The following is a 16,801-nucleotide window of genomic DNA, read 5'->3' on the forward strand; positions in this document are numbered from 1 at the left end:
ATTCTCAGTCATTGGTCCATTCACGCCATCTCATTTTCATTATTGGCCAGACCTAAAGTCCTTCAAAATATGAAGACTATCATTTGAGCACATAAAGGCGTCGCCCTTTTTACTGTCTTAAAAACACACTTCACATCTTGCACATATGTATTACATAATATTCAGTTCAATTAAGTATGAATTATTTTATAAGATCATAAAATACAATTGAATTTCTTGTCTTATTGAACTACTTTAATCTGTACAACATCGCCACCCCATGGCCACAGCTTATGGTATGAGCTACTGTTGAGTAAAGGTAGTATACAATTCTCTCAAGACACTTAGCACTAAAATTGTAATAAAATATATGCATAGCACATATGTGTTGCCAGGGGGAAACATCTGATTAACAAGCAAACGGCAGGGATGCACACTCAGAGGTAACCCGAAAACTTACATTACATTTAGGCTTTTAACAGATGCATTTAGCAGCAATTTCAGATTTAGTATACAGTATTGATGCGTACAAATGTTCATCTTTGTACTTTTACACAACCTCTATAAGGTAATAACAATTCGTCAAAACAAAAAAAGTAAAAAGAAATAGTGCTAATATATAACAATACATAGACGGGTGCATTGAACATTAGTTCAGCTGTATACAGCGTGTGTACAGCAGTGCCCTCTACTGACAAGCTCTGGAGAAAAAACACTGCATAGAATACAGACATAATATGAATGTTATTTGTAAGTAATGTAAAAAAATTAAATAATAAAATAATAAATAAATAAAATAAATCCCAAATGCCAAACCATACTTTGTCCAGCAAAAATAAAAGGTTTTTCTTTATTCTGAGAGCTCCACCTATTTTTGCCCCAAACAAAATAAAAGTAGTGTGCAATACATAAACCAGACAGATGATTGCGCAAATACTCTTGGTAAAGGAAGTAAATTATGTGAAATATTAATATTATTAAAATACCCCCAAATAAACCTCAAATCATACATGGATTTTTATTTCAAAAGGCAGTTGCCACCTAATATAAATCATCAATGGGCAGAAGCACTGAATTAAGCAAACCCTGAGCGAACACATCATTTTAAGGCACTTCCAGAGTGCAAAACGTAGAAATGGCAGTGACGGTATGGTTAATGTAAAATTCTTAAAACCAGAAAGATAGAGAGGAAGTACTCTGACTTGACAACAATATAAATACTGTTTGTACAAAACAATGCATTCACAACAAATAAACATGCCACAATGTGAGAAACATGCTATTTTAAGAACCTGGTTTAAGAGCAGGTCCTTCTTACACTGACAAGATGATCAGACCATTCATACTTGGTGACACAGTGAAAGGCACCTCAGAGACAGGACTGATAGGTGGCATGTAATCACCCCAGACTGGAGGGATGGGGGGGTGGGGTATTTGGGTTGTGTGTCCCCCCTTCTCCTCCGCCATTAACCGCTACGTCTCTCCAGGCGGTCGTAGATGGCGGTGGTGATGCCCCAGGTGAGGCAGGAGCGCAGGATGACCAGGGAGCCGCCCCGGTACAGCAGGCTCACCCTTCGCTGCCGGGTCTCCCACAGCTCTGCCCAGCACTGCCTGGCCCCTCCCCCAGCCCCCCCGACCTGCGCCTGCATGTTCGCTACCAGCACCGAGAGCGGGTACAGCGGCAGGCTTATGGCCATGGCGTTGACCATGCCCGACATGAAGGAGGACGCCCCGGGGGACAGCCCCCGCTCCCGGAGAGCGTCCCGCATGGGGTCCTTCAGCCCGAAGTACAGGCTGTTGCCCAGGGCGTTGCGGGCCAGCACGGGCACCGCCGCCCTGTAGAAGCCGGCGGCCGCGCTCTCGCCGCGGAGACGCAGCAGCACGCTCCGGAGGGTGGGCAGGCTGTGGTCGTTCCCCCCGTTCTGCAGCACGTTCTGCACGCGCTCAAAGGGAGTGAACACCAGGGCCTCCGCCACCCCCGTGCCCACGCCTGCCAGGACCTGCAGGGCGACGAGGGGCACGGAGCCTCCGCCCTGCGCCGACAGCTGGTGCAGGAAGGTGTCGTGGAGGCCGAAGAGAAGGGTCCCGTGCAGCGTCTTCACCAGCAAGGGGGGAACTACCCCCCTGTAGAGCTTGCGAGGGCCCTCCCTGTAGAGCTGAGCCAGGGTCTCGCGCAGCAGGGTGTTGTGCAGCTGCTGGCGGAACACGGTCTTGTAGACGGGGAACGTGACCAGCGTGGTCAGCGTAGACAGCAGGCTGGAGGTGCCTCCGTGCAGGTAGCTGCGGAGCCAGGCAAACAGGTCGCGGCGGGTGAGCTTCTCATCGCCACCTCTCTCTCCACCGCTCCTTTCCATCGCCCTCCCTGACGAGGCACAGCACCACCCTGTAGTCTGACATAGCATATCACAAGCTAATTACAAAACACTATCATTGATATTTGTAGTCTTTAAGTGACTAGTGCAGAAAAGTGAGCCAGTACCTGTGGCAGCCATACCTGCCCAAACCATAACACACACACACCCACCACGTTTCATGAATGGGGGGCCAGGGTGGAGGGTGTTTTGAATCTTGGGCAGTTCCTTTTGGCCTCCATACTCAGCTCTTGCCTTCACTCTGATACAAGTGAATCTTGGTCTTGGACACAAGACCATTTTCCAGAACTCTGCAGGCTCTTTTAGGTGCTGTAACCTGGCCATCCTATTTTTGCACCTTGCACTGTAGCCCCTGCAGTTGTGTTTCCATGAGGTCTGCTGTACGCAGTAGTAAGTGACTAATCCACGCTTGCCTCTTGAAGAGTGTTTGTGATCTGTTGGACAGGTGTTGGGGTTTTTTCTTCATTATGGTGTGAATTCTTCAGTCATGAACTGTAGAGATCTTCCTTAGTCTATCAGGCCCTCTGCAATTGCTGAGCTCACCAGTGCTCTCTTCCTTCTTTATGATGCTCCAATTAGTTGGTTTTGGTATGCTTAAATTTTGGCCTATGTCGCTGACTGTTTTTATAATGGCTTCCTTGACTTTCACTGGCACAACTCTGGTCCTCAGGTTGACAAAGTCCAAAAATATAGATCAAAGGCAATCAAAAGCCCAGAATCAAAACTAGATTCTGAAATCTCTATATCTGCACAACAGAAGTCATTGAACACACCTGACTAATCAGAAACACCTGTGAAGCCATTTGTCCCTAACATCATTGTGCCCCAAAATGGAAGGACTATATATAAAAAGTGTTGTAATTTCTATATGGTGAAACATATGTGGTAAAGGGACCACAGTTGGCATAAAACCGGGTTGCATCTTGGGGACATACAATCTTTAAAATACCATCAGAAACCACCTCCTAGCCAAAAGGCTTTTTGGATGAGTTGCTATAAAAAAAGCCTCTATTGAAGGCAAACAAAAAAAGTCTGGAGTATTCTCAATTGCATTGGTACTTCATTTGGAACTGGACACCAAAATTGAACTTGAGGAAAAACATGTCATACCCACAGTACAATATGGGATAGATATTTAATGTGATCGTGTTGTTTCATAAACACTGGTCTTAGAGCTCTTTCTAAAGTCAAAGGAATCACAACTTCAGTTGATGATCCTGAGCATAGCTTAAAATGAATCAAGACATGGCTAACTGGCAACAAAATTAATTGTTTGCAGAAAGAGGGCAGTCCACAAGTGTATACAGAAGGATTTTGAAAGACCCCGTATAGAGGAACTGTCCAAGATTCTTCTATATGTTCAACAATCTCATAAAACCCTGTGGAAAATGGTAGTGTTATTCTTGTGAATTGAGAGTGTAAGGACTCAAAACAGACCATATCCTGATTTATTTACGAAAAACAGTGTAATTTTGGTCTATTGGATTGAATCATTGTTTAAGGAATATATTTTCTACGTCTAAGAATTAAACTACTGCTCAGTAGGCTATAATTTATTTGGTTCAGTCTTTTTTGCTCACCCTTATGAATGAAGGGTGTGAATATTTTTTTAAGGGCGCTTGAAGCAAGTATAACGACCAAAGAAGAACTATGATAAAGAAAAGTATTGAAATCTTGTTTTAATAGGTGATCTCGCCGATCTGGTTTTCGATTCTAAAGAAAGGAGCGCACAATCTTACAGCAGGGTGTGTAAACGTTAAAATATCGTCCAGACCCGTTGAGAGTTAGCACGTGAATATAGGCTACTTGCCACATAAAATTACTTCCGACGCCAAGTGACTTGGACATCACCCTTAGCCTTATTGTTCATTTAAAAAATATAAAAGGGAATACAGCCCTTATGGTGTATGTTTATATACCAACGGAAATAAATTATTATTTTAAGCAAAGCATTCGATAGTAACCAGGATGTACTCCTGCAGCCGATTTCATACATGATAGCTAGCTGACATCTACAGAAAATAGGCTACGTGAGATTCGCAAATAAGACCTATACCACAAGCACAGAGCAAAGAAAGTGACCGTCATCCTTTGTTCTTATATTGCAGTTGGTATGAAGACGATTCATTAGCCTACCTGCGTACAGCGACTTCACACTGGAGCAATTGCCTACTTAAACCAAAATGTATAATATAAGTGGTTTAACAATATCAACAATAAAAAATCAACATAGCCAGCTAACCATGGATATGCAACACTTAAATAAATAAATGTACCAAGGGATATCCTGAAATGTAAACCAAAATACGAATATAATGAATCACAAATGACTATTTCAACATTTTAGTTTGCAGCACAATAATCAGTAGGCTGTCGTTTATTTCTATTCGAGAACATTGGATTGGCGCTTCGCTACGTGCTTTGTCGTGTAGTCCCACCCCTCTCTAGAATAACCATTGGAAGGATTATTTTAACCGGCTCTTGTTGATTGGACAATCACATATCCCTCAACCCGGTAAGAAGAACTGCGATTCCATTCGTCGGAGCTGAGCCGCGTTCTTAGCTTTTGGTAAAGTTGTTGCTGTGGCTTCAGATCTGCAATCAATCACAGGCCGGGCGACCAAACAAAACACACCAGACCGAAATATGAGTAGCCTAGGCCTACGCAGTACAGTTTAGGTCATATTGGGCGATCACTTTATGTCCATGCCATGCTTGGTAAAAATCAGTTGCCGTAACGTTCCGTAGAAAGGTTGATGAGAGGTGAAGCCAAGCGGCACCTCTCTCCAGCAGACGTTGCCGTTTCGCTTGCAGGTCAACTTCAACCAGAACCATTCAAAACACTGGAGAAATTGCAATTCAAAAGCGACTTGTGTGGAAAGACTCAGGGTCCTGTAGTATTCAAAACACTAATTGCATGACGAACACTAAGGGTTGTTGCTGACGATGGTCGACAAACGCTCAATTTTCGGTGGAGCGCTTCTATTAAGGGGCTTGGTCTCCAAAGCGCCCGCGCACACAGCAAGTGGTAGTTTTCCTTATTCTGCCCTCTACCCTAGGCCGCAAATAGGCTTCTCCATGTTGTGTCGGATTACTCTATCTCGTGGCCCCATAATGCGACTTCGAGATTCCGCCCACAGTGTTACTATAGTACAATTAAACAAATACAAATAACTTATAATGGAGTGGAATCTTTGCCATCGTTGTGTGCATTTGTGGCTATTTTACGTCACTACGCATAGTTGTTGGCTGCATAATGAAAAAAAGAAAGCTACGATTGTAGTTAACAGACTTACTCTCCAATTATAATTGTAAATCATATTGGTACATGCACATTTTCATTAAAAGTGTAGTTTTAAGTGTTAATTCAGCACATTTAACCTGAATACAACCTATGTACACAAGGAAGGTAAAATAAAAAAGAAAGAAAAAATTATTTAAAAAATGAATTGTATTTTTCTCATTAAAACAAGAGATGGCTGGTTCTAGTTACGTTTCTACGTAATGGGACATTTTGTTTATGCATTCATTATAGAGCCTAGATAAAGTATATATATTATATGTGTATTGCATGAGGTTACAAAAATTTAAAAAAAAAAAACAACCACTGTCTTCTATATTGATGGACTGACTTCATTACATCATTGCAGGTCCATCCGCTGGTATTTCTTAACTGACAAGAAGACTCTTTGCTATCCAGCATTCAACAGCAAAATATCTGCTTTTCTCCCACAATGTGTTACTTCCGGAAGTACCCCATCCAACTTGGCAAGGCAGCTTTTATTACCACCCCCTGGAAAGCAAAGGCAGTCTTTAAAATCTCCAAAATGGAGAAAGGATAAATGAATGTATAAAAATATGCACACAAGCGCTCGTCGTTAAGAAAATGGAATGCAGAGTATCTTGTTGAACAGGGGGTGAGAGACGAAACCAGCAGACCATGTTTGACACTAGAGATCACTTTATTATTCCATTTTCACAGGTAGTACATTCTCAGGTCAGGGAGGCAGAGGTACACTGGGAGCCTCCCCCCTCCAACCTACTAAATTTCAGGAGGTCACAGTTTCACAGTTCCGCACATCTGATTCATTAAGGCATCTTTGTTTTCACCGCAGGCGTCTCTACAGCAGCTTCTACAAGTTCAGTGTACACTTAACCAGAGAACTAGAGAAGCAGAGAGAGGGAGGGAAAGAAAGAACATGAAAGATTAAGGTAACTCCTGGAGCTTTCCAATGGCATGTGTATTCTGCTGTAGCAGTCCTCTCTGTGATCGGTTCCACATCATCTTCCTGTGCATTAGTACAGCTTTGAGGACAGATCACTGATGGAGGGTACCACAAAATATCAGGCTTTGTATGTTTAGGGTCATCTTTTTCCATTTCATATTGTTTGTTCTTCACAATACGCTGGAGTGGAACTTTTCCCAATAGTGCCACATGTGTTGGATTGTCATGTTGTACCACAGAAAGGACAAGCCATTAAGAGATGCTTTTGAACATTTGATTTAATGTCACAGTATCATATCATGCACTTAAAAATCAAAAACAATAAAACAAAAGCTATGACACGGATTGGAATCAAGCAAGACTAGCATAGGGACAGCTAGAATACTGACTACTGAACGCCTTCCTGAGGTCTAACACGGTACACTTTGCAGTAACTAACAGATACAGACTAGCAACAGCCTGAATGTAACACATGCATGACTTGATTAAAAATAAAAAAACCAAACTAAAGTCACTCCTTAAAAAAACGTTCATAATGAAGTTCATTAAAAAAATGTCATAAAAACAGCAGATATGGCCTTTTTTTTTTTTTTTTTAAAGGAAGCTCCAGCCTGCAAAGACCCTGAGCGAAACCCCCCAGATTCAGAGACACAGGATGGCAGAGATCTCAAAAGCAAACCCTCTCTGCTTTGATCCATGTCCTCAAGGCAAGCACTACCTGTCTAACTGGCCTTCAGCAGTACTGTAAACCACAGCTCATTCTTGCGCCATGCTGCTGAGCACTGCCTTTAGAACAAACTGAAAGACACACGCAAAGAAAAATTCTAGACAACAGAAATCAACATTAAAGCAAGTTGACCTTCAATGTAACACAATATGACCATGGGATATGGTGATATGGTGGCAGTGGGGGAGATTTAAAGTCCCAAATTCTAGTAGTGGGGGAGGGAGATACCACAGATAGAACCAGGATGGGAGGAGGGGCGGGGGGGGGTTCACAATGGCTTCTAAACTTCTGGAACCTCAGGCATGGTAAAGGTTTAAACCAGGGTGGGAGGAGGTGGGTGGAGAGGAAGAGAGGAAGCAGAAATGGCATTGTTAGGGGCAAGTCCTCTTTCAGTAGAGCAGCAGGGGGCAGGGTGGGGCGGGGCCTCTCTGCTGGAGAGGGAATTGTTACAAGGGTACGTGGCTGAAGAGATAGGAGACAGACTCGCCATTGTGAGTCCTGCGGATGGCCTCGGCCAGGATCATGGAGATGTCAATCACCTGCAGGGAGGACAACAGTCAGCATAAACTCTGAACTTATCAACAAAAAGAAACACTAAAACAATCATACATACGTCTAAATTACCACTCCCGTGTGCTGCTGCCCAAAATCCCACACCGTTACAATCATCCCTGCAGAATAAATAGTCGGATGCTACATAACAGCTAGGCTTCTATAATAAAAGGAGCGGGGGGGGAACGTAAATACGCAGAGAAAATAAAAAATAGCATTTGAAATGAAAATGACAGGCATGTTCACTAGAATGCAACACAACGGCTTTGAGCTGAACTTTTGAAACTCTTCCAAATGGCCGTACTGCCCTCGGGACTAAAAGGCGACTAAATTCACCATAATTAATGGAGTGCTCACGGCGGCCGCCACTTTATTCCGCAGTGTCTGAAATCATTCACTCTCACGCCGTTAAATGCTGTTGAGCGAGTCAAACGTAGGCATAGGCAAGCACAGTGGTTGCCTGATTGTTTGCTATGTAAATGGAATTTGCCTGGCGGCAGCAGAGGCAAGACTACCAACGTCTAGAGCTTCACTTTTCAGCTCTGAAAGTATTTTATCATCACCACCGAAACATGTCTGACAGAAGGTCAACAGTTTAATGATGACTAAATAAAATAATATCAAAAGCCTTTTTGGTCCCATAGCGTTCTTATTTGACCACCTATGCAGCACTCTAAATGTGTCACGCACCGCAAGAAACACGACTCGGTCCCATGGGCACGCAGGGCTCCACCCCAAGTTGTCACGTTGATTTAGGTGCAGTACAGAGAAACAACGCCAGAAATGGAAACAGTATGCACACCACATTAGGAGCTCCGCAAAGACCAATCATTCATGTTAAAATGCACCACATGATCCGCGTTTCGGCACATGCTGGATCATCTGAAGTGCACCTGTACACACAAGCTCAGGTTGCCTTCTCTTTTTTGCACTTGTGCCGGCACTGAAAGTCGCTCTGGATAAGACTGTCGGCTAAATGGTGGTGAAGTTAAGGTTCTCAGACTTCATCACATATACCTACTGTCCATCACTGTGCTACGTTGTGTGACACTATGAGTCACTGTGCTGCACAGACGGTCACTGCGCTGCACAGTTGGTCACTGCACAGCATAAACTCTGACCTGTATTTTAGGACAGTGCTTCATCTTCTCCTCCTGTGGGATGGTGTTGGTGACGACCACAGCCTCGAAGCAGGCGTTGTTGATGCGGGAGATGGCCGGTCCAGAGAAGATGCCGTGGGTGAGGATGGCGTACACTTTGGTGGCTCCAGCCGATAAAAGCCTGGGAGTTCAGAGACAGCAGAGTTTAGGCTTGCTGCTGATTGGCTGTCTTATCATCACCCAATAGATATCAGTGGTGATGTTTTTTCCCCCGGAAGCATTTCATGGGATGTGGCATCTGAATTTTGGTTTTGTTCAACAGCATCAGGTATAATTAAAAACAAAAAACAAACAAAATACAGCCGATTTGCCTCATAGCAGTGATTATTCTAATTATGTTTTAAAAAAAAAAATTAGATTGTTTTGTTTGTTTGCTGTGAAAAACTAACAAAACAAAAACAGTCAAGGTAGTCCTGTTAGAAAGAAAAAACTCCCTCTGAACCTGTGGTTTGTGCAAAACATGCCAGAGACGTGTATGGAGGGGGGAGGGGGATGGGGGTGGGGGGAGCGTCACTCAGTGGGAGGGGCTTACTTGTCAGCTGCATGGCAGATGGTGCCGCAGGTGTCAGCCATGTCATCGACTAAAATGGCAACTCGGTCCTTCACGTCCCCCACAAGGACCATGCGGTCAACCTCGTTAGCCTTCTTCCTCTCCTTGTGGATGAGGGCGAAGTCGACATTCAGGCGGTCGGCGATGGAGGTGACTCTGCATGGGGAACACAGGGGTTTAGTTCAGGAACAGTATCCAGAGCATTCCCAGTGCATACATTAAGTATTTACATTGCACAAACAAGCTGCCTGGGAACCCAGTAAAAACACATAGGTGGAGCATTTAAATCCTGACGCGAAATGTAACTTTTTTTTGTATTCACTACAACCCGAAAAACGTAACCGGGCGAGGGGTCTGCAGGACGCAGGGTAACCCTCTGTGCCACATGCAGTGTCTTCCTTGGTCACCTCTTGGCTCCTCCAGCATCCGGGGACACGATGGTGCAGTTCTTCCATTCCAGAATGTTCTCCTTAATCCACTTGAGCACAGCGGGCTCTGCGTACAAATTGTCCACCGGGATGTCAAAGAAACCCTGTAAAAAAAAAAATCCCAGCAGGAGGTTATCGGAGACTAAAGGCGAATCTGCCACCTGCCAGAAAGCTGCAGCTAGGCAGCATTCCAGCAACACTAGCTCAACCCCAATCAACTATTGATTGGAAATCACCAGCTTAGTCCTATTCACAACTTTGTGATAAAATCCTCCGCATTTTAATTTGAAGAACACTTCCTCCTCATAGACAATTTAAAAATCTACAATTTAATCTCACATATCTTTGGTTACCATGCAAGCTAATGTGACCAGCTTTAGATACAAAGTAATAATGTCCATTGTGAAGAAACATGAACAAATCTGAACGAGACGCAAGCGTGTGTGCGGGAGCACAAATGTGGATTATATAAATAAAGAAATATTTTGAGCCCTAGGTTGACCACAGGCTAACACACCCGCTCTCTCTGGCTCACTCCTCACCTGAATCTGGGAGGCATGCAGGTCCATGGTGATGATGTGATCGGCTCCGGACACAGACAGCATGTTGGCCACCAGCTTGGCGGAGATGGGCGCTCGACTCTACAGGGAGACACACCACCGTGAGACAGACGGCACCTTGTATCGCTCTACTCAATGCCTCAGAGACTCCACATGACTATCACAACACTTCAAATGCTGTGCTACTAATGCAAATCAGCAGCAGTATTCAACAGCAGAACCGTGACACATTTTGGAACCATTCAACCAAATTATGAAGATGGTGGATATCCATGCTTGAATGATGGCATGCAGGATTAATGTATTCAAAAAAGGAAAAAAATATGCATGTTAAGAACTGCAATTAAAAGGAAAGGTGGACTTGGGCACTGGTCCAAAGGTGGTGGAAGAAGAACAGCAACACGTTTCCAGCACCTTTGATGCTTATGCCCCAAACTGAAAAAATGTGGTTTCTGAATGGTTTCTAAAGGTTGAGCACCTGCTTCCAAGGGCACATAACATTATCTAAATATTCCCTCTATTTTTGTGCATTAAACACCTTAAATATTTTAAACAACCTTGCATGATTTTGAGAAGCATTGTGGGAAATGAAGTTGAGTATGTGAGTATGGCTGAAGCCAAATTTGGACATGTCCATCTCGCATTACTAAATTACTAAAAGTTCAACACTTTTCCCCCCAACTCAACACATTCAATTTTTCCCCTTCAAAATCACCCCAAAAACCTGAAAACTGTGTTCCAGTCCACTTTGACTTCAGCCTCACTGCAGGAGGTGGAATGGGGTTGGAGTGGGTAAAAGTAGCTAGATCGATATCCCTCACCCCCACCTTGTCCTTCTTGTCCTGGCGGGCGTAGGGGAAGCAGGGGATGACGGCGGTCACGCGGGAGGCCGAGGCGATCTTGCAGGCGTTGATCATGATCAGCAGCTCCATCAGGTTGTCGTTGATCTCGCCGCAGCCGCTCTGAACGATGTAGACGTCCTCCCCTCTCACGCTCTCGCCGATCTCCACGCTGCAAGGAGGGGGGGGGGGGGGGGGGTCAGACTCATTAAACGACCTTCAAACACAGCAATCGAAGAACAGTCATCTTCCTGATGCTGTTTTTATGACAGAGAACATTTTAAAAACCTCATTACCTTCAAGGCCTTTCCTCTGTCAAATACACCTGCGCCTCAAATTTCCCCTGTCCTCATATCCCACCGTCCTTTAGGTAACCATAAGACACATATCCATTCCGTTGCCCCAATCCCAACACATCTGCGGCTGGCTATTGATCTGACAGATACCTATCGGACCCACCGATCTGCAGATTACCCCAAAGTGTTCTCCTTATTCTTATTAAAATCCCCCCCAATCCACTCACAGCAGACAAGTTAAATTTATTGAAAGGTGTGTTCTTTCTTTTACCAAACTAAGTCTTTTGGCTTTCAAAGGATAAGAAAAAACTATGCCGATATTTTTAATGCTAAAATGTTTTTTTTTCCCAAAATAATTTTTTTTTTAAAAAGCTTTTAAAACTGTTTTGTTGAGCATGATTTGAGAATATAGCCTACTTCTAACAAACGTGCATAGACGTGCACAATTTCACTTTTACCAGGACACCTGCTCACAAGTACAACAGTAACATGGGAGGACTGGTTGTTTGGATGACACGCTCCTCCTGTGCGTTTACTGCTACCAGACAGCAGGGGTGGAGCACAGGAGGGGGGAGCCCAAGGGAGGAGGAGGCCATGAGACGAGGAGAACACAAGGACCCGCAGGCTTTTCCCTGACTTTTCACTCGGCTCAACGCGTTTAAAAACACTTTAGCCATGCAAATGCCCCATGTGGAAAGCAGAGAGATCACAGCAAAAGGTGGCAACAGCCAAGAAGGTTCTGTGGCAAATTCTTCCCTTTTCTTTGTCAGATAACACAGGGGCGAACTGAAATTGGCATGAGAGATAGCCTATATTCACAGCGCATAATCTCAAACTGCACAGAACTCCACGCGTGTCCTTAAAATGCTATTCGATCTTCAGGACATTTCATTTCTCACAAACACACATAGCTGGATTCCTCTGACTTTTTCTAATGCAATAGCAGCAGTACAGTGCTTGTAGCTTAGTGCAGCAGAGTGACACAGATCTCAATGAGTCAACTGCAGATCAGCAGACAATTAAAGTAAGTATACACTTAACAGATTGACAATCTCGAGATATCAGTGAGTTCACTGACAAATCTTTTAAATAAGCACACAGTCACATCAGTGAGCATATTTTTTAAAAGCAATGATTTAGAAGCCTAATTTAGCCTCATTTAGAAGACGAGCCAAAACTGCTAATGGTACTAGAACTGATGAGCTCATGCACAGACATCTGACACTCAGTTTTCAAAAGTACCGTTTTTTAATTATCCAAAATTTTATCCCACTGTGATGCACCGATTCATCTGCAAGTGTAGTCACACTTCTGCAAGACACTTAGCTTATCACAAAGCCATTCATCAACAATATGCCAATGAACATCAGAATTACAGGTTTACAGAATTATGAATTCTGATAGGATGAAGAGATGGCAGCAGGTAGTTGATTAATTATCAAACTCACTTCCAGGCATTTCAAATCTTGCCAGGAATGTGATTTAAGTATTTTTGCCCACCATCACCTGTGACTTCGGAGGCCAGATTTATTAGAACTCAATTTTGTCTTGTAACCCTTCACCCCTCAAGAACATATGACAACCAGCCGCCCCCAACCCCCCCCACCCCCCCCCAAAAAAAGTGAAAGCATAGAACATTCTAGCATTTCTCATTAAAGGAAATAACTCTCTTCGCTCTTCACTTCTCAAAAATGTGCTGTGACGACTAAGCAGACCTCAGGATTTTGTGTAGCAATCCCTCTTTCTAGTCAGCATCAAGGGAATCTGGAATCTGCTACATGGAGATCTGGGCACGACAATTGTAATTTTCACCCTGAATAAAAACTAGGCTAGGTCATTCAACTTAGTTTCTCCAACTTTAGGCAGGAAGACAGTTTTACTCATCTCAGTTAATTATTGTATAAGCTTCATTCTAGTGTTTTTATCATTATTTGTACTACTAATGTGACATTTTGATCTTTCTACTTAGAGATTTCACTATGCCAATTTGTATTCCTTTTTATTGTTGAATTGCTATTCTATTTTTTTAAATTTTACATCAACTGTTGAATTTCATTTGTACATAGCTAGCCTAATAGGAGAAGACTCTGACTCTATAAGCGACTTGGGAGAGACTAAAATGAGAGTATTGTTATGCTACAATTCAAATGCCTTTTTATAGTTAACATTCCAGCTACGGTTACATTTGTCTGTAAGCGAATTTCAGTGTAAAAACATTTCTGGTGACCACACATTCCACACCACATGGCCTATCTAAAGTGGAGAGTAACAACTTAGAAGTAAGAAGAGCAAGCCCATTTTGCAACTGAAAGTGAACTGAAATACGTGGAAGAGAACTGAGAGTGCAGAGTTAGTGGAACGGTGGATCTGATGTCTTTGGTCTAATGCTCCAATAATGCAACCAGAAAATTGTCAATAAAGTTACTTGTCCATATGTAATCAGAAAGTTGGCCATGACAGTTATCGGTAATGCCTCCAAGACCTACTACCCTGTGACCTTTAACACAGTTACTTATCATAGAACTGGACATCAGGGTCCAAATGTGATTTCTTTACTTTTGCCAGAGACCAGTTGCAGAAGTGTGCAAGTGTACCAGATCCATCGTACACTACCTGCGAAGGTAGTGCGAAAATCTAATACCAAATCACATCTTAAGGAAGATGTTCCTCTTTAAAAAAAAATAGCCTAACTAAAATCTGTTGTAGTATGCCTATACATTTTGCCTGACATAGGCTACATGGCACAACATATGTTTCCCCATTGTGTAAAGATCTTAGAGCTTCACAGCTGGTAGTGCCTTAATGTCTCCCGTCTACTCAATAGGTAATGACTTAGGCACCGCAATCCACTCAACCAACATTTGTCCAAAGACCATGTGCTCCAAATCTCCTCCCACTAAACCTACAAGCAATCTATTTAGCCCTTTGTAGTGTGTACCCTAGTCTCTGAAATCATCTGCCCAACTTGATTTTACTGCACTGTGCTGTTCCTTTTCTCATATCCAAGCTTTCAAATTCAAATTAAATCTTCAGAATAACTCTATTCAGATCGCGAGAAAGCACATTATTGTCAAAGGATTCTGAAGAAATATTCTTAGTTTAAGCCAGTGTAACAGTTTTCTTCTTGTCTTAAAGTTTTACCAAACGTACAATTTAAGGAATAACCATAACTTCAATACAACCCCAAGATAACACTACAGATACAAGTTAGTTTCCTGTGCTCAATAGGGCAGGCGGGGCACAGGTGCCATCTACCACATTCATTTAAAAATCTTAAATAGGTTGCCTTAAATTTGGGGATAAATTAGACCATACCAATAAGCAGGCCTTGTACTTTCCATGATGCACAACTCCTCTGAGGTAGGCTGGCTTCAACATTTATTTTCTAAAACAAAATAAACAGTATATTCTTCATACTACTACAGATAACGTAACATCCAAGTAAATAACGCTACATAATCGATCATAATGCTAATTATGTTAAATTTTACAGATCAAAACTAGGTTTAATAGCATCTGCGCCCAAACCAAAAGCAATACCAAACCATGCACTGGACAGTTAAAGCCATGTGCGAATGTTTACACAATTTCAGACCCAGTGTCGCGTATAAGCCAGGCCGTCAGGGTCCAAACTACTAATTAAACCACAACATTTGGCAGACAGTCAGAACAGATTTGGGTTAGAAAGTCAGAACTCGGACAGCGAACGTTCGTAGAAATAGCGCGAGGACAGCAATCATGTGATAGAACTGGCCGATAAAATGGATGCTGACTTCAAGTCCCATAAGCAAACACATGCGAGTCGCTGCGCGATCTCTGGGAATTGAAGTGTCGTCGCCTACAGTACGGTGCAGACATGGGTAACGGCCAGGCTATAAAACAACTACAAGCCCCGGAATGCTTCTTACGTGGTAACAACTACCCGCAATCAGTAGTACTTGTAGATAACGCATGTGCTACAACCATAGACCGTAGAGTGCAACACCCCAATAACACATTACAAATTCGTCAATAATATTTAACAGACTTGCTAGCCGGGTAAACAAAGCATCCCGCAGTACCAAAAAATAAATAAAATAATAAATAAAAATCCGCCATACTCACCATGTCTCCTGATTGCTGAATTTCTTTGTAACCACCTTTCCTAGCTCCAAACCCAAACGGTCGGCGATCTTTTGAGACAGATCTTGGTGAGAGCTACCACTGAAAATCTTAATGTTCGGCATTTTTGGGCGTTCCAGGGCGTCGGTTTACGGGAAACTGGAGTGATAAAAAATAAACCGGTGCCTAGACACGTCAACGCTGCTTAGTTAGATTTAAATGCGTAGTTCAAGGCAGAACAATTGTAGATGTGTTTCTTGTCATCTGATGGTAAGCTTCCTGCCAGTCGCACACCTCTCTCTACCTTTCCTCCATCATAACCTCCACGCGCTTCCTCTCGGTTGCGCGCGAAAGCACGCAAATTTCCCCCCGGTCTCCTCGGCGTATGACGTAATTAATGCGCGTCCTCCTTTACCGCATCCGTGTTGAGTACAGTTAGTTCTGTGATAATGAGCCCGAGTAACAGTAGAATATATATTTACAAAAGCACATTTCCTCCGTAAAAAAAGGTAAATTACGCTCGCATACAAAGCACTGTCTATAAGTCATTGATTAAAACGTGAAAAGCCTGCTATTGAAAGTACTGATATAAAAATGAGGCCAGGTTACATCAAACAACATTGGCTAATGGCTATCTTAGCTCACACAAATGAAACAGGCTCTATTCAAAACAATGCTACCCGTGTTTCCTAAATAATTTGAAGTAACTTAGACTTGTGTTTTCATCTTACTATCTAAAGAGTATGTGGTCATTCAACCTTTGTGTCACATCAAACTGTCATATAACTGGAAGAAGACATGATTTAAATTAATGTTTTAAACGGTTGATGAAAACCTCAGAACAGATATGTTTATAGTTGCTTCTCAAGTTAATTTAACAAAGTGTATAGTTCTTGTATATTTGCAACTTAAATACAATTGCAAAATAGGCACTGTAGATAGAACATATGGGGGAGGGGGGGATGAATGTATAAATACTGATAAAATGTACAAATATTTAGGCCTATTAAA

At 42.8% G+C, this 16,801-nt stretch overlaps 2 protein-coding genes across 6 annotated transcripts; both read right to left on the bottom strand.

Annotated features, from left to right (window-relative positions):
* Positions 1 to 221: 221 nt before the first annotated feature.
* On the bottom strand, positions 222 to 5,320 carry LOC118224309 (solute carrier family 25 member 53-like). Of its 3 annotated transcripts, none has more exons than XM_035411724.1 (2): positions 4,488 to 5,320; positions 222 to 2,369 (listed from the first exon to the last, which is right to left on the bottom strand). In XM_035411724.1, exon 2 carries the CDS (start codon positions 2,331 to 2,333, stop codon positions 1,446 to 1,448), a length of 888 nt encoding a protein of 295 aa, XP_035267615.1. In that variant the 5' UTR covers positions 2,334 to 2,369; positions 4,488 to 5,320; the 3' UTR covers positions 222 to 1,445. The 3 variants fall into 3 exon arrangements, with proteins under 3 accessions (XP_035267615.1, XP_035267617.1, XP_035267616.1); XM_035411726.1 differs by lacking the exon at positions 4,488 to 5,320 and adding an exon at positions 2,504 to 4,477; XM_035411725.1 differs by lacking the exon at positions 4,488 to 5,320 and adding an exon at positions 2,474 to 4,477.
* Positions 5,321 to 6,294: 974 nt separating this feature from the next.
* On the bottom strand, positions 6,295 to 16,153 carry prps1b (phosphoribosyl pyrophosphate synthetase 1B). 3 transcript variants are annotated; one of them, XM_035409193.1, is made up of 7 exons: positions 15,794 to 16,153; positions 11,382 to 11,565; positions 10,537 to 10,635; positions 9,974 to 10,098; positions 9,549 to 9,722; positions 8,978 to 9,137; positions 6,295 to 7,843 (listed from the first exon to the last, which is right to left on the bottom strand). In XM_035409193.1, the coding sequence occupies exons 1-7, from the start codon at positions 15,913 to 15,915 to the stop codon at positions 7,751 to 7,753; spliced, it is 957 nt and encodes a 318-aa protein (XP_035265084.1). In that variant the 5' UTR covers positions 15,916 to 16,153; the 3' UTR covers positions 6,295 to 7,750. The 3 variants fall into 3 exon arrangements, with proteins under 3 accessions (XP_035265084.1, XP_035265083.1, XP_035265085.1); XM_035409192.1 differs by having other exon boundaries at positions 11,376 to 11,565; XM_035409194.1 differs by lacking the exon at positions 15,794 to 16,153 and adding an exon at positions 11,690 to 13,224 and having other exon boundaries at positions 11,376 to 11,565.
* Positions 16,154 to 16,801: the final 648 nt, after the last annotated feature.

The sequence above is a fragment of the Anguilla anguilla genome, chromosome 3, assembly GCF_013347855.1.
Source record: "Anguilla anguilla isolate fAngAng1 chromosome 3, fAngAng1.pri, whole genome shotgun sequence".
NCBI classification, from domain to species: domain Eukaryota; kingdom Metazoa; phylum Chordata; class Actinopteri; order Anguilliformes; family Anguillidae; genus Anguilla; species Anguilla anguilla.